This window comes from Setaria viridis, chromosome 3 (assembly GCF_005286985.2).
Source record: "Setaria viridis chromosome 3, Setaria_viridis_v4.0, whole genome shotgun sequence".
Lineage (NCBI taxonomy): Eukaryota > Viridiplantae > Streptophyta > Magnoliopsida > Poales > Poaceae > Setaria > Setaria viridis.
The window spans coordinates 49250102-49274927 of NC_048265.2; the positions used below are offsets into that span (position 1 = coordinate 49250102).

General features: G+C 44.2%; 4 protein-coding genes and 1 non-coding gene across 7 annotated transcripts; 2 read left to right on the forward strand and 3 right to left on the reverse strand.

The window, feature by feature from the left end:
- The first annotated feature begins 392 nt into the window (after window positions 1-392).
- Window positions 393-5080, forward strand: LOC117847953 (GDP-L-galactose phosphorylase 1). 2 transcript variants are annotated; one of them, XM_034729260.2, is made up of 8 exons: window positions 393-548; window positions 1539-1968; window positions 2366-2481; window positions 2561-2620; window positions 3460-3684; window positions 3791-3973; window positions 4402-4653; window positions 4749-5080. In XM_034729260.2, exons 2-8 carry the CDS (start codon window positions 1896-1898, stop codon window positions 4944-4946), a joined length of 1107 nt encoding a protein of 368 aa, XP_034585151.1. In that variant the 5' UTR covers window positions 393-548; window positions 1539-1895; the 3' UTR covers window positions 4947-5080. The 2 variants fall into 2 exon arrangements, with proteins under 2 accessions (XP_034585151.1, XP_034585152.1); XM_034729261.2 differs by lacking the exon at window positions 393-548 and adding an exon at window positions 580-1097.
- Window positions 5081-5374: 294 nt separating this feature from the next.
- On the reverse strand, window positions 5375-6984 carry LOC140222404 (uncharacterized). Its single transcript, XM_072292918.1, has 2 exons — window positions 6013-6984; window positions 5375-5858 (listed from the first exon to the last, which is right to left on the reverse strand). Exons 1-2 carry the CDS (start codon window positions 6080-6082, stop codon window positions 5686-5688), a joined length of 243 nt encoding a protein of 80 aa, XP_072149019.1. The 5' UTR covers window positions 6083-6984; the 3' UTR covers window positions 5375-5685.
- A 449-nt stretch (window positions 6985-7433) lies between these two features.
- Window positions 7434-13027, reverse strand: LOC117847951 (disease resistance protein Pik-2). 2 transcript variants are annotated; one of them, XM_034729258.2, is made up of 5 exons: window positions 12767-13027; window positions 11054-11996; window positions 8310-10440; window positions 8079-8238; window positions 7434-7591 (listed from the first exon to the last, which is right to left on the reverse strand). In XM_034729258.2, the coding sequence occupies exons 2-4, from the start codon at window positions 11914-11916 to the stop codon at window positions 8122-8124; spliced, it is 3111 nt and encodes a 1036-aa protein (XP_034585149.1). In that variant the 5' UTR covers window positions 11917-11996; window positions 12767-13027; the 3' UTR covers window positions 7434-7591; window positions 8079-8121. The 2 variants fall into 2 exon arrangements, with proteins under 2 accessions (XP_034585149.1, XP_034585147.1); XM_034729256.2 differs by having other exon boundaries at window positions 8079-8244; window positions 12767-13026.
- Window positions 13028-14360: 1333 nt separating this feature from the next.
- LOC117851067 (small nucleolar RNA Z247) lies at window positions 14361-14500 on the forward strand. The gene has a single exon (XR_004639438.1). It is a non-coding gene; the product is annotated as a small nucleolar RNA Z247 (small nucleolar RNA).
- A 2808-nt stretch (window positions 14501-17308) lies between these two features.
- LOC117847236 (uncharacterized) lies at window positions 17309-24617 on the reverse strand. The gene is made up of 7 exons (XM_034728405.2): window positions 24326-24617; window positions 19307-24229; window positions 19019-19182; window positions 18540-18782; window positions 18315-18437; window positions 18134-18229; window positions 17309-17920 (listed from the first exon to the last, which is right to left on the reverse strand). Exon 2 carries the CDS (start codon window positions 24180-24182, stop codon window positions 19317-19319), a length of 4866 nt encoding a protein of 1621 aa, XP_034584296.1. The 5' UTR covers window positions 24183-24229; window positions 24326-24617; the 3' UTR covers window positions 17309-17920; window positions 18134-18229; window positions 18315-18437; window positions 18540-18782; window positions 19019-19182; window positions 19307-19316.
- Window positions 24618-24826: the final 209 nt, after the last annotated feature.

Genomic DNA, 24826 nt, shown 5'->3' on the forward strand with positions numbered 1-24826 from the left:
GGAAAAAAGTCATTATATTTGTCAATTCAAGAAGAACATATGGCATCACCACAACATGTCAACATGTACCTACACCACAAGAAGCAATGCACATACGTCAGTAGAAACAACAAAACATTTACTTCACTGTCCAAAAAAAATCATTTACTTCAGAAAGAAACAACAAAACATGCCTTACTCAATATCATACAGATGCAGAACACTACCTTTTCTCCAGACAACAGATGCCTAGACATCCCCAAGGCGACTTCTTCACCATCCATGTTCTGATGTTCATCGAGCCACCATTCACACTCCTATACAATAACTCAATAAGACACTAGAATTTTTAAAAATTATTTTTGAAAAGTATGACATTTTTCGGAGATTCTATCAGGTTGGTGAGTTTCACGTGACTGCCTTCTGAACAAGGACAAGGAGAAGCCAAGTGCCAATTCACCACCACTTTCCCCCCGCAGGCGTTCGTCTCCACACGTTTCTCCTCCCCAGTCCCCACCATCTCCTCCACTCTTGGACGGGACGCGCCCAGCCGACGGCCTTGCTTCTCGGTACCGATTTCTTCCCCCCATCCGCCCCTCTTTTGATCTGCTTTGATCTCTTTGCAATCTCTCTTCATACTTGTGCGATTGGCTCCTTCCCTGTAGCGAAGTGTGTGTTAGGTGTTTCTTCTTCCCCTCGATTCCGCCGCGTGCATGCATTGTTTCTTGGGCGATGCGTGCTGTTAGAGGGGATTGCTGCCGTGTTGGTGGTGGATGGCGGTAGCACCCCGATTCAGGGTGCTGGTTCAATGGAATTGCTCGTACTGGAGCGGTGGAAAGTGGATGGAGGAGGAAAAAATCACTCCTTTGGGCGTTTTAGAGCTATCCGGTAGTCCTGGATTTTGGGGGCTTATGTGCTCTTGAATTATGAGGCACGCATTTCGGATGAAGGCATTGGATTTTAGTCTGCTTGTTCTTTAGGGCGTGTGATGGAATTAGAGGCATGCTCTTGGGGGCTTGTGTGCGCATGGAGTGGGCAATACATGCTTTCTGTTCCCCCGAATCGCCAGCTGGTTGGCAATCGCCCGGTTCATGTTACCATTTTGGAAGAATGGGAAGGTGTGCATGCACCATATTATCAGTGATAAGAAAGCTTAACTGTTTCTTTACAAGGTTTAGACTTGCAATGGTAGGGGAATATGTTGTACATGTTGGCATCATACATGTGCAAACATAGGCTGACATGGATATGCATTTGTGATTCCATCCTTTACTTAAAAGAAATTCCTCAGTGTGCGGGAATATGTTTTAGCATGAGACTTAAAAAAAATCACCTATGGACCAATTAATTGGAATATTTACTTGTGATTGTGAATCTGACAATATTTCTACTGTCTGATGTGTTCTGGCTGTGTACTTGTTTAGACATATTTTATTATTGGTCCTCCACAAATTTAAAAGTTGTGAAAAAATTGGAGATTATTAACACAGTCGTATTTTGTACTCTCTTAAGACCTATACTAATTTTGGATCTTTCGACTCAAATTTGCTCATGTTCAGGTGCTGCATTTTACGATCCAAGCACCTTTTGGAAGCTCCTTAAGAAGAACCAAGTTGGACTTGCAAAGGTGGATAGCTGGTCCAATAGGGCTGGCTTTAGAGGATCAACCACGGCTCCAAGGATAGGATCCCGGACTACACCAAGAAGGGGAAGACAATGTGCCCAGTGTTTTCCTAAGTTTCTGCTTGCATCCCCTTCTTTTCACGGTGGTCGTGGTGCCCTCCCCTCTGCTGGAGGGCATCCTTCTGATTTGACATATCTTGCTGGTGGTGGTTCTGCTGAAGCCTGAATTAGGATTGTAGATAACTAGATATTCAGCTAGTGTTACATTTATACATATATAAAGCATCATAAGTATGGTGTCAGCCTCCAAGGTAGAAGGTGAATATTCGCTTCTGCGCAAGAACTCTCCTCTGGATCAACCTGAAGGTTAGCAATAGTTTCTTTCAGATGGTTTTATACCATTTATTACTGATTTTCCATCTTCTCATCCTAAATAAAATATTCTACTTTTCCATGTCACTATACTTCCATTTATTGTAGCACTGGAAATAAAATAGTACCAAAAAAGCTTGTATAAATTGGCTAACTTGTTTTTCTCTGTAGTAAAACTCTATGTTACGTGAGTCAGATCAGTTAGTTATGTCGCGGTTTCAGTTCATAATATGTGCCCACTTGATTCTCGAAAGGTTGGTTTGGAATACAACATCTAGACAATTTTGCAGAACCAAATTGACTATTCTCTCACTGGTATTTGCGTCACATATTCAGTTTTCATTTGTACTGATGTTAGTCCTAATTCCTAAACTCCTCTTTGCATCTTCAGGTGTGAAGACACATCTATATTGTTTCAGTGTAGAACATGGAAATGATAACCTTAAAAGCTTTGTATGCTCTGAACAGTGTGGTCCAAGTTTGCTTGATACAATCCTTCTTTCTCAGGTTTTGTAAATCCAAGAGTTGGCGCATTTTGTGAATTCTCATAACACCATATGTAACCTGTGATTTTTCTTTGTGCCAGTGGGATAATTTTGCTTGGAAGGGCCACTTGGACTATGACGTTACAGCTTGCCAACTTAAGGTCATCCAAATAAAAGCTTTATTCATTTCTTCCATTGTTAAGAGCTCAGGGAACTCCTTAAATGGTGTCTGTTTGTTCACATCAGTTTGTAGTATGCAACATTGTGTTGCTTTTTTAACATGTAGTGATAGTTAAAACACCTTTTTGCATGATCTTCCCCACCCCACTACCTACCCCAGATGTGAATTACCAGTATGTTGCAGAGTAGCAGTGTTCTGGCCACATCATTAACGCAGTGGCATGGTAGCAGCCTAATATCTTGCCAGACTTTCACACCCCTATATGTTGGAATTATATTTTTCTTGCTTATGCTTCTAATGCCATTGCGGTTTTACAATTGCTCAGATTGTCATCTCTCCTACTGACCAGCACTGCCACTGCCATTGTGGTGGTTGTTAGGAGATTATCTACAATTGTACTGGCGTCTAAGGCCAAATGCTTGACTGTGTGATCTATTTGTGAATCCTATACATGTACTAAATTTTGAATTGGCTATGGCAGTAGGCCAGCAGTAGAGTTTGTGGGTGGATAGGATGTGAAAGGTGTGTTGGCTGGCAGGAAAATAGGGTGGTAAGAATTAAAATAAAGGAAATATACTAACAAATGGTTATCACTTTCCACATCTTGGAAGCACATTGCAATTTTGGAAATTTTAAGCTGGCTAACTATCAAACAATATTTTTGATATATATCATTGACAATTTCTGAAATTGAAATGCTATTAATATATTTCCCCATAAAAAATATGACTGGGCCATTGACCTTACTTACAAAATTATTAGGTCTTACGCATATGCCCTGAGTTTATTTGGAATCATCGAAATTGAATGGCTGTACAGGTCATCGAAGGTGGAAGAAATTTTGTTGGTCAGCTGAACAGTAAATGGAATTCGTTTTCCCCCCAGGAATACGACAAGTTCTTTGAGTCTTTCAGATGCTTGAAGCCAAATAGTATGAAGAGTTACGAGGGATTGCTTTTGTGCATTGCACAAGGAGAGAAGGATAGACCTGAGGTTGCTCCTTTGGCATCACCACCTAAGGATGGACTACTCCTGATTGCAAATGTATGTTTTAGTGTTGCTGCAAGTAACTGCCTACCCTCCCTTGCTCTATGCTAGTTGGCATCCGCATTGTGCTTGTTCCCTTCTGATGGACGTTTTCTCCCTGAAGGAATATCCTGTTGAATATGGTCATATCTTCTTGGTCCCAACTGCAGTCAATCAACTTTCTTGCTATTGGGACAAAAGGATGTTTGGACTGGCTACAAAAATTGCCTTTGAAGTAAACAATGCTGCCTTCAGGGTTTTCTTTGATGGTGGAACATCTGTAATGTCAGATCGCATGTTTTTTCAGGTAACATTTGCCTATTCCCAGTGCCTATGACCTCCACCTTATTTCATCTATATGTTGACTTATCACATGTCAAATTACATTTCTTATTTCATAGAGGCGAGCTGTTTGTCAGCATAAACTCATCACAAAGTATTAAACCATTGTTATGCAGTCTGTACCACAATGAGTCGTTACAGCGTACCTCATATGTCTGCCTTTTGTTGCATCGAAATGTTCTTTTATTTTAATTCTAACATGTGTAAAATTTCATAAGGCAGATTGGCATAGGTTCAAGCAATGGTTCTAAAATCCTATTATAATAAAAAATCTTTGAGTAGACAAATTCTCTGTAGTAAGATTTTTTTTAGATGGTAGAAATACCTGTTTGGCTGCATGCAGTATATTGTAGAGGAGAATCCAATATCATATAATTTAATCTAATCTTGCAGGCCTGTTACTTTGCAAACCCTTTACCAGTGGAGTCTGCCTCCACTGTTGCAGTACATGATGGAAAAGCCAGATCGGACATTATTGTGTCTGAAACGGTTGACTACCCCCTAAAAGCTCTTGTGTTCACCAGCAACAACCTAAAAGCACTTGTCAATGTTGTCAGTGAGATATGTTTTTCTCTGCATGACAACACTGCTGCATACAGCCTGCTGATTTCCAACAATGGCACAAAGGTTTTCTTGTTTCCACAGGTGAAATTTATTAAACCGTTTTTTTATTTCTAAGCAAATTTTGTTTGAGCAACTAAGGAATGGAAACATATGAATATCTTAACTTTTGGTTTAAGGTTAAAAATCTGGTTGCTGGCTGCTCTCTGCCTGCCTGGGAGTGTGGTGGCTACTTCGTGTACCACACCAGGTCTGAATTTGACAATGCTTCTGAGACTGAAATTTCGAACAGAATGGCCTCAGCATCACTCCAAGATGGTGCTTTTGAAGATCTGAAGCATCTCTGTTGTGCTATCGCTGATGATCTTATTAAGTGAGCTCATGCAAAATGTAACTACAGTGATAAACGTGTCTGAACCACCTGTGTTTAGCAGTTTGTCTATATGATCATTGTGGAACTATGTCTGAACATCAGGATTGATCAATAAAGTTTGCTGTTTTCCCTAAAAAAGCTTGCTGTTTCTGACGTGAGTCAATTGGGAAACCGTGCGTAGCACTTTGCTGATTGCTGGTGACTCTGGGATCTAGATCAAACATCTCTTCTGCATGTTTAGTTTGACATTGCTGCAAGTGTGCGATCGTCTTATTGAATACAGCAAAGTGTTGGCAATCTGACTGAGAAGATGCAGCAGCATTGCCTGAACCAGAGAGCAACGCATACCTTCTTTGCTGAAGAGTTTTTTCATGCCCACGATGAAAATTTCATTTTGTTGAAAATGTGTGTTTAGTCTCGAGAAAACAAAGCTCAACTAGACATTTGTCACCGCTGTTCAAAACACAATAGGGATATCATGTATTGCTGCTCCCTCCAACCACACACGAGTGACTTTTCACCAACGCCTAAAAAAATCAAAACAAAAGTTTAACAACCGATTTCTACTGCAATATATATGCATAAAACCACCAACTGTTTGGTGCACATATTTGGCAAAATGCTTTATTGATTGATCTGAAGGTCTGAGCAACCACCTTGGATCACAACCTTGTGCTCTTATTCATCAGTGACCATCACAGCTGAAAAATGGAAAGTCACCATCACAGCTGAGGTCACTGGATTCAGTCGCATTCTTTGGTGCAGAAGCAGAAGGACCTGACGAAGAGCAGGCCGCACTTCCCCCTGGTGGCGCCCTCGCCGATGCAGTGCTCGTTGCATATGTAGCTGCTGCACAGGAGCAGCATACGGTATGTGTCGCTCAGCCACTCGTCGCACACCTCCTTACTCCCACAGCCTGCAAAGGGCAGGAAGAAAAAAAGTCACCATCAATAGTTGCTACCAAGAAGGAATCAGATAGTTTGCAAGCAATTAATCTTGGTCTTTGAAATTGGCATGCAGAGAGTTCGATCTGTTGTGTGATTGAGCTCTTTGTTTGAAGATGGGCTTACTTGGAGCCAAGAGGAGTGCCATGAGCAGCATGGTGAGGCAGATTGCTGATGACACCTTCACAGCTGCCATGTCTTGAGGAAGAAACCTTCTAGGCAGTCTAGTCTGTGGTAAATAGAGAACAGAGAAAAGGAAAGCTTGATGATCATGTAGCTACCCTCCACTTCACACCACATGGAATGCATTCCGAAACCGGACAAGTTTCAGTTAGCACTATTTAGATTTAGTGTAGGAAGCCTCATGAATCATGATGCTCGCTCCACACGTCTCTTCATCAGAGGAAGCTGATGTGCCCCATGGGATAAAGATTCTGCCATGGCCATGTATCAATCCAGTCAGTTTCAGTTCTCAGAAAAAAACAGAGATAAAGCAGTAGGTATAAGACAAGGGAAACAACAAGCCTCGCAGCACAATCCCATCTGATTCCAATCTATCCAGGACGTCTCCAGGCCAAAGCAAGACTTTAACACGTCGCAGGAGTCCAAGAACCGAACGACTGCCGCAAGGCCATCGCCACCTCTACCGCCGGCAGCGACAGGGATGAGGGATCCTACGCTAACCCAATGCCCGGTAAAGGCGGAGCAGAACATCTGGTGAGAAGACAGACGGAGCACGAGAGGGAACGCAACAAGAAATATCCGGCGGCGGAGGAGAAGAAGACCTTGAAGGCTTTTTCCATGAAGTAGGAAGCAGAGGCACAATTTTCAGACCTCAGGCTTTAAATCTTAAAACAGCGTTTGCAGCACAGATATTAGTATTACATCGCGTTAGCAAAGTGCTAGTGCACAGCACCATTTCTAGCTATGAAGTGTAAACCAAATAGTAATATAACAACTCACAAGATGAAAAATTAAGGAAATGACCTCCTTAATATCTGTTGCTCGATGGCAGCTTGGGCCACACCCTCCTTGTGCACAAGCACAGCGGCGGGTGCAAGCACAGCAGGACGGGCGGCAGACACACTAGCAGGCAGAGGTGTCTCCACACCACTGTTTGCAAGCATAGCAGGACCGGGCGGCAGGCAGAGGTGTGATGGCGGGTCACTCGCCCAACAGATTGACATTTGCATCATAAAAATACTATCAAAGACATTGTCTATAACGATCCTTCCTCCTAGGATGCAGCACTGTTCAAACCTGAGCATGTCTGTTATGAATGTCACGAATGGAAACACACAATAATAAGAAGAACCAAAGGTTCAGAGTTTTATAACATCTCAGCAATTATGGGTAGCCCCTCTTCCTTTTTCTAGGCTTGGGACTAGCTATGCGAAATTAAGTGTTACCTTAAAATTGCATAGGCGGAGTTCTCTACCCACCTACTCAAAAGAAACGAAAATATAGAAATAAGAAATTTCTTTGTAGTTTTTCAGGTTTTACTTTTTTCTTGCATTTTTTTTTGTTTTTTCTTGGCTAAGAAGCAATGAAAATATTGTGCACATGATATTTAAAAGAATGTACTTGCGCCACAAATACAGGCATCTCAAACCAAATATGTGCCAGGTAACACGCACTGCCACCATTCCATGATCTTGAAATTAACTCCTCCCACCGAGCAAGCCAAGCTTAACCTGTGTGAGGACTGTCAAGGAAAATAAAAATCTATTTAGTTCAACAAAAGTTGCATGCCGATATTAACAAGTCACCGGAAACGGAACTCAGCCACAAGAATGGATATATGTACGTATGTAAATGTCAAATGCAATATATAAAATACTACCGAACAATATATATAAAAGGTACTATCTTCAACCCAAATTGTAGGTCATTCTAGCATATGTAGGTTCATAGCTTTTGGTATTCATCTATATATATACTATATCTATAAACATAGTGCAAATTGTGAATTTAGAAATACTAAAATAACCTACAATTTGGAATGGAGGGAGTACCAAGTACTGACTGTGCAAAGATTTTATATATATATATATATATATATATATATATATATATATTACTGGAGGAGTTATAAATAGGGCATAATGCATCATGCTAACGAAGTGAGCAACAATTAAACATGTAGTAACGGATTCTAGGATGGGCTAATAGCGTGGAGAGACTGCGCGTACATGTGTACGTAGAAGAGGCAAGACTGATTTGCATTGAACAGATTTAACAGCTAGGTGTCGCGGGGTTGTCGCCTCCTGATTCCGTGACAACAACTTCATCGCTAGCTGCTGAGGCCCCGCCTTCCTCTTCTTTCGCGGAAACATTATCACCATCGTCGGACTGGAACTGGGAAGGAATTTTATTAGTAAAAAAAAAGTTGAATTGCATGTTGGAAGTTACCACGCACGTACCTCTTTGTCATCTTGGACTGTAAATTTTGAGACCGTTGGGATGAAATATCGATGGAATTCGATTCTGGGACGGTTGGGATGGAGTTGTGCTGCGTTCCTCAGCTCAGCCTCTGCCTTCTCCACATCATCATCAGAGGCACCCTCACCGTGGAAACCTATTTCGACACTGCGAAGCGAAGGGAGGTACTCCAGCCCAAGATCACTACAGCTACCATTTCCATCCTTATATAAGGCCCTGACGGAAACGTTAGAACGAAGCTCTTGGAGGTTCGGCATCACGGGCGGTGGTGCTATTGATCTGTTATACTCGTCCTTTGCTTTGGAACCAAAGGCTATAGCACCTATCCCATTCCAGATGCTAAATGAAACACCAGTGGAGTCCTCGTTGAGCACCAACTGGACCATCCAGCCATGCAAACCGCAACATCTCAACTTCTGGAAGAAGCCATCGACCGCAGTATTTATATTAGCTACAGTTGCCATGCAAGCCATCGACGGCCGAACCGTGGACAACTGGAGGAAACGAAGCTCTGGCAACCCACCCAAGTTTCGCAGACTTGACTCGTCGATATGATCCACATGCAACGACAAGTAGCGGAGGATGGGGAGACGCGCGGGACTAATCCACGATGGCAGATGATGGAACAGTATAGCTTGTAAATTCAAATACCCGAGATGCCGCGGAAGCACCACTCTGTCCCACTCCCTCGTTGCAGCTTCAATTCCAAAGCGACTAAGATTCGATTTATAATGTGTCAGTGCCAGATGCTGGAGTTTGCGGAGATTGCCTAGTGAATGCACTAGATCTGACTGCACCATCCCTTTGAAGCGACCGACATAAATGTCGAGCACCCTGACTTCGCTCTGGTTGCCAACGTCCTTCATAAATTGCCGCTGGGACTCCTCATCTAGATTATCAATACGTATACACAGGCACTCTAATGACGTCACCTTCCTAAGGAATAGCCCATCCGGCACGCACGTAGAGAGGCTGCCACCACGTAGGCAGACCAACCGCGTTAACTGGCAAACGCATGATGGCAGTACCATGTAGGCAGAACCTTTCAAGTCAAGTGTCTGTAGAAACTTCAGTTTTCCTATTTCTTCCGGGAGCTCGTGAATACCACTTGTACGTCGTAGACCAAGGTACCTCAAATGAAGCAGATTTCCAAGGGGCTTAAGATTCAGCAAACATTCCCAAGGTACACTGCATTCCTCTAAATCCAGCACTCGCAAGAGTTTATAGCTTGGATGCAACAACGACACCCAACTCTCAAGATGACAATCATAGGCAACCAATGACCTCACTTGTGCCATGTCCATGTGATCGTCCTGCTGAGTTTGCTTCATAATTCTGTTCTGGTGAGCTAACCTGCGCACCCTGTTCTGATGTGGTGATGTTCCTCCATCATCATTTGAGATAGTCACAAAGTTTTCTTTATATGACAAGTCACGGATGAGATCAAGCACCATGTCATGAACTCGACAGCCATATACTATGCTCAAGTAATCTGACTCGTTCACCTGGATCATGCTTCTATTTATGAGCTGATTGAAGTATTCCTCTCCCTGCTGAAACAAGCTGGTCCCTCTTTTCTTCTCCACGAAACCTTCAGCTATCCATTTCCATATCAAAGAATCTTTCTCAATCTCATAGTCTTCTGGATACACACTTAGATACAGTAAGCAGGTCCTTAGATAAGAAGGCAGATCATAGTAGCTAAGAGACAATATCCACTCAGTATCATCTACTTGCTGGTTACTCTTACCACGATAGAAACCAAGAGCGTTGCACACATCAAACCAATCTTCTCTTGATTTACCCACCAACAAACTGGCCATTGTGATGATAGCTAATGGTATACCACCACATTTTTTCAGAATCTTTTCAGATGCCGCAGCAGGGTGATTAGTAGGATATTCACCATTAACACCAAACAGCCTCGTTTTGAATAATTTCTCTGAGTGATCAGGGGAAAGTGTGCGTAGCTCATAAACCTCCTCCTTGCTGGCTACTTCTCGATTGCGAGTAGTTGTGATTACTCTACTTCCAGTGTCATTGTTAACCAAAGCTGATTTGATTATGTTCCAAGTTGTTATGTCCCATACATCGTCAATAACAATGAAGTACCTGGCAACATGACAGTACAAATCAATACCCAGAGTTGATAAACTGTTGAGAATGTATAAAAGAAAAGAAGAGTGACAAAGTATAGAATAAAATCTTAAAAATGCTAGGGAAAATTTACTAATGTAATGTATTTTATTATCTAGAATCTACTCTATATTTATGATCTTGATGTAAATATTGTAGTTTATAAAGTAAATATTATCTTTATAAACACAGGAGAGTTTTATCTACAATAGAGTCTCATTCCTTAAAGTTCAATTGTTTTAGTATAATGATAGATAGCCTATCAGGGAGTAACTTTAAATGTCTACATCCCAATAGATGGCATATCAAAGACTACATTGGGATAGTCTATGGCTACGATATAGTTAAGGAATAACAACCGCTTGGTGCTCACGTTGAAGCCTCGAATTTGTGAAAGTTGTGCTCAACTAAAAATTCGTAAGGAAACAGAAACATTTTCATAACTCTATACAATGTAAGCTTCCAATGGCAATCACACACAAGTGGTGTGGCATAGAAAAAGATGAAGTGGAGAAACTACTAATTTGATGTGATATTCTTGTCATCTAGCTAAGAGCATTAATATAAGTGGCTACTAATCAATGCATACCTCTTGTTTTGGAGGAATTTTCGGAGTTCTCCGATGAGCAGGGATTGGTCCTTTACATTGTGAATGGCCGTGTATTCGTTTTTGTCGAGAAGGTACAATATGTTGCTGAAGACTTGCGCCAGGTCAGGTGTCCGACCAATGGGAACAAAGGCTCCACAATCATATCGCGGACCAAGCTCATCGTAAACTGCCTTGGCAAGAGTCGTCTTGCCCAGTCCCCCAACTCCAACCACAGAAACTATCTTCATCTTTCTGCTGCTGCTGCTGCTGCTGCCAGAGACGTCAGAATCTCCATTGCCGTGAGACGCCGGCAGAAGCATGGCTATGAGCTCCGCCCTTGCATTGTCGATGCCGATGAGCTGCGCCGCTTCTTTGTGCATGTCCGCAAGGCGAGGATCCGGCTTCGTCGCCGGGGCAGGCAGAGCCACCGCAACGGAGAACCTGTCACGGCGGTCAGCCACCTCCTGGAGTCGCTTCTTCATGTCCTCGATGGCGCCGGCGATGGTGTGGCGCGCCTTGCTCTTGCTGAACATCTTGGACATCTTCTTTTGGAGACGTTTGAGCAGGCCATCCTTCTTCTCAGCTGGGGCGTCTACGTCGACGATGCTGACAAGGAAGGTGTCGAGGATGTCCTCCATGTCGTAGGACGCCTCCCTGACCTCGCTAGCCCACAGCCGGACCTGGGGATCGAGCTGCTCTGGCGGCACCTCGCCCACCTTGCTGAGAGCCGTCTGCGCACTCTCGAGCTCATTTTTCAGAGACTCGATTTGCTCAGGCAGGCCCTTCTGCAGCTTGTACTCCGCCTGGAGCAGCTCGCCGAGCTTGCCGATGACGCTGCCTACCGCCCCGGCCACAAGATCCATGCCTAGCTCTTGAGATGAAAAAATATGCTTGGCATGTGCAGAGCTGATATAACAGGTTCAGCATTAATACATGTAAACACCTGCAAGCATACAAGGCCATTGACAGTAAACACGTGAGAGAAATATGTATGTATGCGTGATGACTATCGCTGTATAGACAGTGTATACATGTACGAAAAGAAGTGACGAAAATGAAGATTTTAATGCCAAACACATAGCTCAAACTAAAGGTTCCTGTAATAAACACATATCAAATGTGGATGAAAAAGTGATCACAATCGAATAAAGATAACTAAGCACTGGTGGACTAATTTCATATATCTTATATATCTTAGTCAACAGGGGTGCAAAAGGGAGATATATGCAATAAACATTACAGTAACTGATGATTATGGACTCACCCAGGCATGCATCAAGTTGACACAAGTGCAATCCAATATCAATATATATGTGTAAGAACGGTAGCAAGGTGGTAGCAGTGCGTCACTGATACTAGATCTCTACGGGCTCTAATAAGGAGCAATGAAAAACAACTGCTGTGTATGATCTTTGATTACTCATGCTTTTTTTTCCTTCAGAAGGACCTACAACCTTTGCTAACGCTCTCGTTCCCGAATTAATCATCAACCTTTCTAACAGAGCAACTCAGAGAAATTTACGCATGCACGCTAATTAATTGTGAAACCTGCCAGCTAAGATTTAAAGCACAGACGAGAAGCATGGAGACGGGAAGCCAGAAAAGAAAAAATGACTGAGGACAATTCATTCAAAAGAAAGAAAGAAATCTAGATCGAGGCCATTAAGCAAGAACTGTAGATAAGATATGGGGAGCCAAATTAAAGTCACGCACCTTGCTGGTTCAGCTCTTCGATTGTGCTTGAGGAAAGAATGAAGGATTGATGGGTGGTTGAGTTCAACTCCATAGCTTATAATTTTAATTTCTCATTGTTTATTGCGGCCGGTCTTTTGACAGTCTCGGGGCACAGTCGTCGTAGATCTCGAGTGGCGTCACATGCTATTCGTACGAGTCAGAATTATACATAAGTATTTATCCGGACGATCCCTCCACCACTCCAATGTCGATCCCTCCACCACTCCAATATTTTTTCTTTTTAGCGAGTATAGTTTGGCATGTCCAATGAATGACTTGTCCTTTACAGTGTATTTATTTGCATGCGCGTCTATCCTAGCCCCGGAATCGCAGGAAAAGTCACGTGCACGCATGATGTATTGCTAATGTAAAATTAATAATCGAGGGAGCGTACAAGACAACAGACAAGGGGAACGGTAAACTATAACAAGCTCGTCAGTGCTTTGTAGACAGTCTCTGCACACCATCGTAGATCTCGAGCGGCGTCACGTGCAATTCGTACCACCATGTGCGTATGTTCTTAGTGAGCTCACTGTCATGACTGTTTTTATTCCAAGGAGTGCCACCAAGAACGACCGGAGCATGCAGGTCTTCTCTTCATACTAGCTCGGACAACCAGCCAGCAGGTGTATGTTCTTATCCAGGTGTACGAGGGTGAGAGGACTGGGACCCGTGACAACAACCTGCTGGGCAAGTTCGACCTCTCTGGCATTCCTCCTACCCCCCAGGGGTATTCCTCAGATCACAGTCTGCTTTGACATTGATGCCAATGTTAGAGATAAACGTGTAAACAGTATATGTGCGCTGGTTCGTGTGTGCGCGCGCAGGTTGTGGTCTAGATGGACTCGGTTTGGCTTAGAGATAGGGTTTTCTTGTAATACAATCAAAGCATCGAGTCGTAGATGATTACAACGACCGTATCCATGTAAATCTCTCGGTGAATTTTACCCTTTATAAACACATAACCGTGACGAACCATGATAGACAACCACGTTTCCTCATCCTCTTACATAGTAATCAGAGCATCCTCTTCCACAAACCTCCCAAACTAATCTATAGCATCGTCATCAGCTCCTCTTCCACAAACCTCCCAAACTAATCTATAGCATCGTCATCAGCCCCTGCGCTAGTGCTACTAGGAGTAGTCTCCGAGAAATTAACTCGAGACAACTACGTCCAATGGAAGGCTTAATTTCTTCATGCTATACGCGGAGCTCAACTCATGGGGATCCTAGATGGATCTATCCCTGAGCCGCCCAAGACTCTGGAGGTGGTCACGGCGGACAGCAAGAAGGAAATTGTTCACAATATTGAGCACGACTCTTGGATTGCAAAAGATCAGCAAGTACTAAGCTACCTGCTGAATTCTCTCACCAAGGATGCACCAGCACCGGTGGCAACAACGACTACAACAGATGGAGCATGGGGGGCACTTGAGAGGATGTTCTCATCACACTCCAAGGCGCGGATTGCAAATCTGCATGTCCTACTCTCAACAACCAAGAAGGGTAACATGTCCTCCTCAGCTTATTTCACCAAGATGTGTTCTTTTAAAGATGAGCTAGTTGGAAAAATTATAGATGATAATGAGATGGTTCACTTTATTTTGAATGGTTTTGGCTATGATTATAATCCCTTTTGTGTCATCTATGCTTGGTCCCGTTGGTTTTCTCTCCCTGAGTGACTTGTATTATCAATTGCTCACCTATGATCAACATTGGAGATGTTTCAAGAAGGTCAATTCCAATCATCAGGTAATATGGCTAGTAGAGGACGCGGCTATAATTATGGTGGTCATGGTCATGGCAATAACAACAACCGTGCTTGTGGTCGTAGCAATGGTGGGCGTGGAGGATCATACCGCAGCAATAGCTCCGGCTCTAACAATACCAACGCATCCAAGCAAGGTGGTCGCAATAACAAGACAGTTTGTCAGATTGCAAGAAGGTAGGATATGAAGCAAATCGCTGCTGGTATAGATATTATGATGATGAAGATCAACAAAATCAGAAGATAGCAGGGGCAGCTACTACTGGTTATCGTTATGACTCAAACTGGTATGTGAACTTTGCTACTGAACAAAAAACTTGCATAAAAATCTACCTCCTTTCGCATCGTTCTTCGTGCAGTAGCGAAATGCTCCAAAACACTCCCAAACATATTTTAAGGTCTATTGAGATAGATTGAATGTGTTCGTTGCGAAAAAATCCGTCTGAAGTTCGCTACCCTAAAACATTGCATTCGAGTGCCGAAACACACCTGTTTTGTAAAGTTTTTTGTGCAGTAGCGAAATGCTCCAAAACACTCCCAAATATGTTCTAGGGTCTATTGAGGTAGATTGGATGCGTTCGTTGTGAAAAAAACAACTGAAGTTCGCTACCCTTAAATAGTGCATTCGGGTGCCGAAACGCACCCATTTCGTATCGTTTTTCATGTAGTAGCGAAATGCTCCAAAACACTCCCAAACATGTTCTGGGTTCTAATGAGTTAGTTTGGATGCATTCGTTGCTAAAAAATCCGTCGGACGTTCGCTACCCGGAAACATTGCATTCAGGTGCTGAAACACACCCATTTCGCATCGTTTTAACTGCAGTAGCGAAATGCTCCAAAACACTCCCAAACATGTTCTAGGGTCTAAAGAGGTAGATTGGATGCGTTCGTTATGAAAAAATCCATCGGAAGTTTGCTACACGGAAACATTACATTCGGGTGCCGAAATGCACCCGTTTCGCATCATTTTTCATTTAGTTAAGAAATGCTCCAAAACACTCCCAAACATGTTTCACGGTCTATTAAGGTAGATTGGATGCGTTCATTTCAAAAAAATCTGTCTAAAACACTCCTAAACATGTTCTAGGATCTATTGAGGTGTTGTAGCGGAACCGCCTAAATTAACTTAGCTAAAGCACACTTAAGTCACCTAACACGCGATCATGTACTTTAAACAAGTCAATTCGGTCATCCATCAGATTTCTTCCGATAAAACTACGTAACGCAGGATCGAGAAAGCAAAACTCACACGATGGTGAGTGGTTACAGAGATTACAACAGTCCATCCAGATTAAACAAAGTGCATCCAGATCAAAGTGCATCGATTGATTACAACATAAAGTTCAGAAATTCAAACATAGTTTGTAGAGTGTTCAAGCAGCGGAAATAAAACAAATGGAAACTAAACTTCATTGCACGATATCATGAAGAAGCCGATCATGACATCACTGACCCCTGTCCTCACCGTCCGAGGAACCGTCCAACCCGAAGGGAGCTGAGTAGGCCAAGCAGAACTAGCAGCGAACTCAGGAACATCATCCTCACCTGAAAAGAGGTGCCACAAACAAGGCTGAGCAACTATGCTCAACAAGACTTAACTGACCTGTGGTACTAATCCACTAACACCTAGACATGCAAGCTTTTTAGCTCTGGGTTTTGTTTTGCCAAAAGCGACTAGTGTAGGTCCTTACTTTCAACATTTTAGCCACCAGTTCTACTGTTGTTTGTCATTATAAGTTAGCAACTATAGGGTCTCCGGTGAGTCCCGGCTATCGGGGATGGGGGGGGCGGCTTGGGGGGCGGCGAGACGGCGAGTGCCGCCGGTCGTGGGTGGTGGAGGATTACCTAGTGGGCGGCGGAGGGGGCGGGGGTGTGATGGCGAGCTCCCGGTGGAGTCGGGTTAGGGCGGCGGTGGCCGGCGGGAGCCGCCGGAGACGGAGGTCAAGGGTGGCGCAGGGGCGAATGCCGGCGCGAATCGAAGAAGGTGGCGGCGTACGGGAGTCACAAACTCGTCGCGAGGAAAACGACGTCCTTCTAGGCCGGATGTTAATGGGTCGTCCTGCGGGTGATATCCGTTGGTTTGTCGCCTGCGGCGATAGCTAGCTGCACCCAGCCGGAAGCCCATTGATGCGTCGCAACGAAGCGGCCGTCACTGTCGCGGGAGCAATGGGGAAGAAGGATAACAGGAGCACAAGACTACAAAGAGGGACCAATTGAAAAATAGTTAGGAGGTTTTATGCAAATAATCAGATTGCGATTAATAATCACGGTCCAAATGAGGAGGTTTCATCTGTAATGGCAATCCAACTGAGGGGGGTGTTCTGCAAAACATTTGGGGCTGGCGGAAGCTGCCATACTGGCCGTGGGCCCGTTGCGGCTCCGGTCACCCACCCCCGACGAGCCCGCCGGCTTCAGTGCTCAAGCCTCCTCCTATCCACGCCCTGCCGACCGGACAGAGCGTGCCTTTCGCCGCCATCGCGGACCACCCCACGCCCTAGCGAGAAGAAAAGGGTCGGAGACGAGAACAACGGCCGATGGGGGCCGGTGGTGGCGTCGGGCGTCGGCGTCCATCAACCTCTAGGCGCTGTGCTAGGCAGCCGAAGCGCAATGGCGTTCGCGCGTGGAGATGTTGGAGTGCCGGGGTTTCCCATTCCCCTCCGCAACCAAATCGAAGCAGAGCAGCAGCAGAGAAGAGAAGGCTCTACATTGGAAGGCTCTCTGAAACTTGATGAGGACAGGTCAGTGCTGCCATTCATGCGTAATTGCATTCATTTATTCTTATGTCAGGGTATAGACATAAAAGACCTTACAGATTAGAGATCCTACACCATGAATTACATGTCAATATATAGTTTGATCAGATTTTGAGGGTACAGTTGGTTGTGAGCATGCAATGCTATTACACAATTCTGAAACCTGACAAAATTCAAGTTGCACATTCCACTATCCCAGCAGCAGGAGGTCTCATGAAATTCAGACAATTCAGAATTGCTTCCACCTAATGGCAGTTCATGCAAAGATGATGGACATGGACCGCAAGGGACAAACATGTTGCCATGAGTGCTCCCGTCTTTCACTAAACAGTGTAGGTGCACCTTGACACAAACCCGGCCTCTTTCTTTTCAGCTGAGAAGTGGATGACTTTGTATACGGGAGGAAGGCTTCGTAGTCGTAGCTATGCTGGAACGTTCATTCTTTGGCGCAGAAGCAGCAGGACCTGAAGATGAGTAAGCCACACTTCCCCCTGATGGTGCCCTCGCCCTCGCGCGATGCAGTTCTCGTTGCATGTATGGCTACTGCACAGGAGCAGAATCTGGTATCTGTCGCTCAGCCACTTGTCACATGCCGCGTTGGCCCCACAGCCTGAAAGGAAAGCAAAAAAGAGAAAGAAAGAAGAAGAAGTTACCATCAGTAGTTGCAACTTAATTTCATTTGCTACCCAAAAAAAGAACCACAGACTAGCTTGCAAGCAATTAATCTTGTTCTTCTTTTAAGAAATAATTAATCTTGTTCTTTGACATTGATGGGTAGAGCGTTCTGTGTAATTGAGCTCTCTTCGTCTGCAGATGGACTTACATGGAGCCAAGAGTAGTGCCATGAACAGCAGGCTGAGGACAGTGATGGTGATACCTCCACAGCTGCCATGTCTCCAGGAAGAAACCTTATAGATATCTGTAATCAATGGAAATCCTTCTTATAACCCACAAGGATGCTTTCGGTTCATCTCAAGGTAAAAAGATAACAGAAGAAGGCTTACCATAAAGCTACCCTTTAGCATGGAATGCATTTTAGCCGGACAAAATTCAGTTCGCACCATTTAGTAGGGAGCCTCATGATGCTTGCTGCACATATGACGCTTGTGCCGCATGGGATAAAGATGCTGCAATGTTCGTGTATCAATTCATTCAGTTAAAGTTGGCATCCTCAGAAAAGTACAGGTAAAGTAGTAAGCACAAGACAAGGGAAACAACAGGATGATTACCGTGCTCATAGGCTCCTGTCTTCCGGTTGCAGAGAGCTCAGAATTGTATACTGATAATTCGATGATTGATTATTACTGGACGTGCATCATGCATTGATTGTTTCATTGTTAGAAAGATGGCACAGCAATTTGCTTGGCAAACTTTGGCTCCAAGCAACACTCCTGTTTGGCAATCATCACTCCAAATACGTCGAATGCAAATTTGACCTCCTTTTAGTTGAGTAAATCAGTGCATCTGGTGATCTGGACACAAAAAATCAGCTCTAGTTTCAGCTGGCAAGTTGTTAAATGCATCACAAGGATGCTCCATACTGTGGAAGAAACCAAATTGGCAGAATTTTTTTTTTCCGAAAGGGCAGCAAGAGATTTGCCGCAAGTTTTATTAGAAGGAAACAACAGGAACACAACATACAGCGGAACAACAAATTGTCTGAAATTCATGAAAAAGGTTATAAATTTTATCTGTTTTCTGGACTTACCCGCACAGCAGCAAAGAAGACTGATTCCAAAAATAATCAACAGGCTGGACATGTAAAGAATGTATAAGACTACGAGTGTGATTTTCCATATACTAAAACAGTTGATGTACAAGGTGGAAGGCACATGCTAAGATGCTCATGCTTGACAATTCAGAAGAAGAGCCCTGCACAGTAGTTGAAAACAAGTGGGTTATCCAGGTCAAATAAAAAAACAAGAATGACTGACGTTTATGGAGTCAAGGGGAAGCAAGGGAAATTGGTGGGTGAGAAGTTCCACCTCTTTGTTACCTTGGATTTGTCAGGCTCTGACTATCGGAACTATTCCAATCAACTCGCGGCAGTGCCTCCTTAGCTCCTCGCTTCTGCTATCACGGACGTCTACTTCGCGCAGTGAGCTTGGAAGTTCATCCACCTTGGGCAGCCTATCGACTCTTTGGCAGCTTTTGATCACTAATTTTTGCAATGAACTTGGGAGGCTGGGCAGTGACGAGATTTCTGGACAACCAGTGATAACCAACTCTTGCAGTGAACTTGGGAGGCCGTTCAGCTTCCGGAGGGCTTTGCACTCCCAGATGTATAATCTCTTGAGGTTGGGAAGGCTATGTAGCCGTTCAGGGAGGTTCTGCAGTCTGCTGCAGAGCATAAAACTGATTTCCTCAAGGGAGTTGACGAACAGAAGGGCCTCTTGTTCCTTTGTGAAGCATTCCAGCAATTGATCCTCGAAAAAATTTAATGAAGTGAGCGAGGAAAGGAGAAAACTACATATGGGTGTAGCAGTGGCTGCAGCTACATCATCTATGCTGAGCTCCTGCAGTTTGGAGGAACGGGATTGGTGTTCTTGTTCTTGCACCCATGAGGGCTCGTGATCAAAAAACAAAGCGGGCGTTCCTGCGACGTATAATCTGGTGAGACAACCTTGAGCAACGAGAGACAACAATCCCTCGCCTCTTAGAAGCACACATCCGGCTGTGGATAAACTTGTGAGAGAGCTGAGGTTTGATAGAGGTTCCAGCGTCTCCATGCCCACCGTGCCTTCAAGACGGATGTATTCAAGAGAGTTGGGTAAGGGGAAACAAGAGGAGGATGAAGACGAGTAGGAGAGTAGCTTGGGGCAATTCATGACGCTTAACCGTTGGAGGGAGCTCAGACCTTGGAGGCCAACTCCTTGCCCGGTTCGTCCATCTTCTTTGTCCTCGAGGGGATTGAAGAGGAGTCTTAACTCTGTGCAGTTGACGATACTCAACTCCTGCAGTTGGGGAGGCAAAAGCAACAGCCCTTCTGCTGCTAATGCGACTATTTCCTCCTCTGCTTTTGCATCCTGCTCGGTTTGTGCCTTGTCCTCTTTGTTAGCTGAAGATGATGCTCTGGTTGTTGCCATTGCGAGCGGTCCCATCACACTCAACCCTGTTATCTTCTCACAAGACCACAGCTTCAGTTCTGATAGCTTCAGGAAGTGGGTGAGTAGCTGTGTTAACTCCTTCCCGCTAGCACTCCACCCATCGATGGTCAAGAATTCAACTGGAAATTGGTATTTGACATGGCTATCACATTCAGCAAATGGAAAGGCTGTATTCGAACAAGACATCCTTAGGGTCCTTAGGGATGATAGCATTTGCAAGTGATGAAGTGCCATAGGCTGGCAGCTGAGCATCCTCAACTCTTTCAGTCTAGTTAGATTTTGAAAAGCCAGCACATCAACAAACGTGCTACCAGGAGTTTCCTTTCCCTCAATTGTCAAACAATATTCAGAATTGGAATTTTTTGCATAAACCAATTTATGAAGACATGAAGAGCCAGTTCCTTCTATCTCAATGGAGCGTGGAGCTTCAGTCCAAGGAACAGGAGGAAATGACAATAGCTGTGGACAGTTTCTAATCACGAGCTGCGAGAGTCTAGGAAACAAACTTGCATATGCCACTTTCTCTTGTTGACAGCAAGCAGAATGTGAGAATGACAACTCCAGAAGGTTAGAGCAACCCCTAATGACAAGCACTTCCAAGAAAGGAAACAATTGACAAGGGGCATGTACAGCCCATTTTTTCAAACTTGTTAGGTTCTCAAAGTTTAGCCTTCTCAAATTTCCAAACTTTTTATCTGGGATACTGCCTGAAATTTCCTCATGAGGCACATTAACTAGCCACAACTCTCCTATAGGTGGAAATGTTTTCCAAGCTACTCCATCTAGACAAAGAGATTCCAAACTTTTTACTGAGAGGTCCATACCAAGCCACGAAGGGCAAGTGGCTCCTCTGTGCCCTATAATGGATAGCTTGAGAAGGTTGCTACTTGGCTTAAGCCTTTCAAGGACATGTTCTTCTAATGTAGAGTCATTGGTAGATCGCCAAATATTCTCCCAACAAAATATCAACTCATGTAGGCGGCTCTTTAGTATCAATTTTGCATCATCAGCTTCTTCCTTTTCTTGAATTCTTTCAAGATTACCAATATATAATGATCCACAAAGCTCTGCCAAATGTCCAACCTGCCTTAATTCAAAACCCTGAGACGCGTATTTTACCGTAAACCTTCGTAGCTCTTGTAATGATTTCAATTTCCCAACATCAGCAATGCTAGAGTGTGTTGCATCATGTTGAACAAGAAAATGACGTAGTTTGATAAGGTTGCTCATGTCTCTTGGTAAGTCAACAATATCACAGTGTTTTGCATCTAGGACCATCATGTGATAAAATCTAGAAAGTTTGTTGGGAAATCTTATTCGGCCTAGAGAAGAACTTTGAATCCGAAGGTAGCGAAGATGGACAAGATTATAAAAGTTGTGCAACAAATCTTCCACATCATAAGAAGCTTCGGATAGAAAAACAACACGAAGGGCCTTTGCTTCCCTAAATAAATCACCAAAAGCCTTCACAAAGCAACCATGGTGTTCCCCAAATAACATGAAAGACCATAGTTTTTCAACTTTTAATCCTTTATTACCCAATGTATTGAAATCCTGCACACAACCTTTGAGGGTCAATCTATCCTTGACACTTGTGCCATCTATGTTGATAGACAAGTGGCGAATTGATGGCAGGACTTGTAAGGAGTTCAATTGAGATTGAGAACTATCTATGCTAAGGCATTCACGAGATGAAACTTTCCGTGCTAATTCATGTAAGAGATCATGAATAATGTAACAAGCACTTCCATCGTTTTTTCCTTCATTTTCCAAAAATCCATGTCCTACCAATCGTGTCAAATGGCTTAGGCCTATATCTTCAACCCTTTTATTTTCACCATGTGATGAGTGCAAAATATCTAGTCCTATCCAGAAGTTAATTAGCTCTTCTCTATCGAATTTGTAATCTTTAGGAAACAAAGCACAATAGTAAAAACATTGCTGCAGCTGAAAAGGTAGGCAATCATAGCTCAACTTCAGTGCAGGCATAATGTCATCATCCTTGCCGTCTATTTGCTCCCATTCCTTACTTTCTAGTACTCTATTCCAATGAACCAGGTCAGGTTGGGTTTTCAATAATCTACCAACAGTTTTTGCCGCAAGAGGGGAGCCCTTTAGTCTCTGAGCTATCTTATCCCCAGTTTCGAGTAAGAGGTCAGGTTGGGCCTCTCTAGATTGATCATCATCAAAGATAAAATCTAGGAACAATTCCATGAATTCTTCATGCTCTAAACCTTTCAAACTTATTTGATGATCAATCTTTTTAATCATTATTTGTGATTGTGCTTGAAACCGAGTTGTGACTAGAATTATATTACCATGTACTTGTGATTTTTTGAATGGTACCAGTAGCCGTTTCCATTCATCCTCACTGCTACAGTCCCAGATATCATCCAATACAAGCAAAAACCTTTTATTTTTTAATCTTTGTCCAATCAACTCTCCTGCAGTATCTGTAGTACTTTCACCATCAACTTTAGGTATATATTTTTCAATCTCTTCTATCAGCTTATTCGCATTAAAGTTGAGTGACACACATTTCCAAACCTTGACATCAAAATATTGTTGCACTTGTCCACTGTGATAAATATATTGTGCAAGAGTTGTTTTTCCTATGCCCCCTGGACCAACAATTGGAATGACTGTGAGGACCTCACCAGAATGTTTACCCTGTGTGATATCATGTACGATGCTATTCATAATATGATCTCTCCCATACAATTTGGGTTCTGTACTTTCAGAGGTGGTGATAAGACGTGCAATATTTGGGGCAGCACTCCAGTTAGGACCTAACGTTTTAATAATGCCAGACACCATTTTTTTCACGAGTCTCAGTTGCTCTACAATGTGCTGCATTCTTGTTGAGGCATCCACCCTATTAAAGCTCAGCTTTGGTGGATCATTTGTTTGGTTTTGTTGCCATGAATAATTGTGCATTATGCCAGTTTCCTCAAAAAAGGAACCTAAGCTGTGAAGCTCAGCATAGCGGCGGCGGCGGCGGCGGCGGGGGGAGGGGAGGATACGAGGTCGCGGAGTGAGCGAAAGGCCTGGACCGCGGGGCGTGGGATGGGGTGGCTGTGGATGGCTGCTTGTTCTGACAATATGTGGTGATATCTTTATGCCCTGATCAACCTCAACAAAGAAGCCATTGTCGTCGTCATTGTCATCATCATCACGAGCAGGTGGCAGAGATGAGCAAGGGAAGCATTTACCAACAGCGTGGACGACGGTGTTGCACACTATGGAAGCGAATTTTTCCCTGCGTCCATCGTTGAGCTCTCGATTAGCCTGCTGGCTGGTGTGCTGTGGTGAGGAGACGATGGTGTCGTCGCTGTTGCGTGCCTCCCGCTTGGCGCCAGGAGACAAGCATGCGGGCAACCAAATCCGTTTGCCAACAGCTTTCGCGGTGTGACGCACATTAAGGGCCAGGTTGTGCGCGCCACCCTTGGCATGCTCGTAGGCGGCATCGAAGGTGCCATCGAGCTCGTCCTGGATGCGGAAGTACTCCAGCTCGTCCAACACATCCTCGGCGTCGTAGCCGAGCTCCTGAAGCATCACCAGGAGCTCCTTGAGCGCCGAGTTGTCGATGTCCTTGCCGATGGCGTGCTCAAGCAGAGCCTTCACGGTCAGCAGCTCGAGCTCGAGGGCCTGGACGTTGGAGCCGAGCTCGACGCTGGCTGCCCAGTCCTTGAGCAGGCTGCCCGTCAAGGGAGACAGCGCCTTGCCCACGACCGAAAACGCAGCGCTGACCATGGCATTCGCCATCCTCACCAGCCACCACTGGATCGAAAAGAACTCTGAGTAGGATGCGTCTGCAAGCAAAGGAGAGAAAACCACCATTAGCGAATGCCACCGAGCAATACTGATGCTGATGTTGCTGCAGGAGGAAACTTTACATGCTTACTCACCAATAATCTAGCCAGAGAAACGAGCAGGATCTGATCGCCAAAGTTGTGTCGAGAACACGATCGATGCTAGCCCACAGGTCCCATGTTTCTTACTGTCCGCAAGCAAGAAATAAAGGAACCACAACGCGGGAGGGCGCCGGCGCAGACGTCGATCGAGGATGGAGAGCTCAAGCGATTCCGGCGGAGATGAGAGGTGATCGACGAGCTGAGCGGTGCGGAACAACCAGGAACATTATTTATAAGGTCCACTACGCCCACGGTTCAACTGCCACGGAGCGAGTATTCAAGTAATCATGCCAGCGTGTATTGTCCTTTGGTCAGCTGGTTCATCAGTTTTCCAACCCTTTTTGTTTTCTTCGCCCAGTTCTTTAATTTCCCTCTTGCTCCATGTGATTATTTATCCTACTCTCTAAATGAATGTATGCGTACAGGGCGTAGCTCAGCTGGTTATATTTAATACCTTGCTTGTCGTGCACTCATCGGGTTCTGAGTATTTTTCGG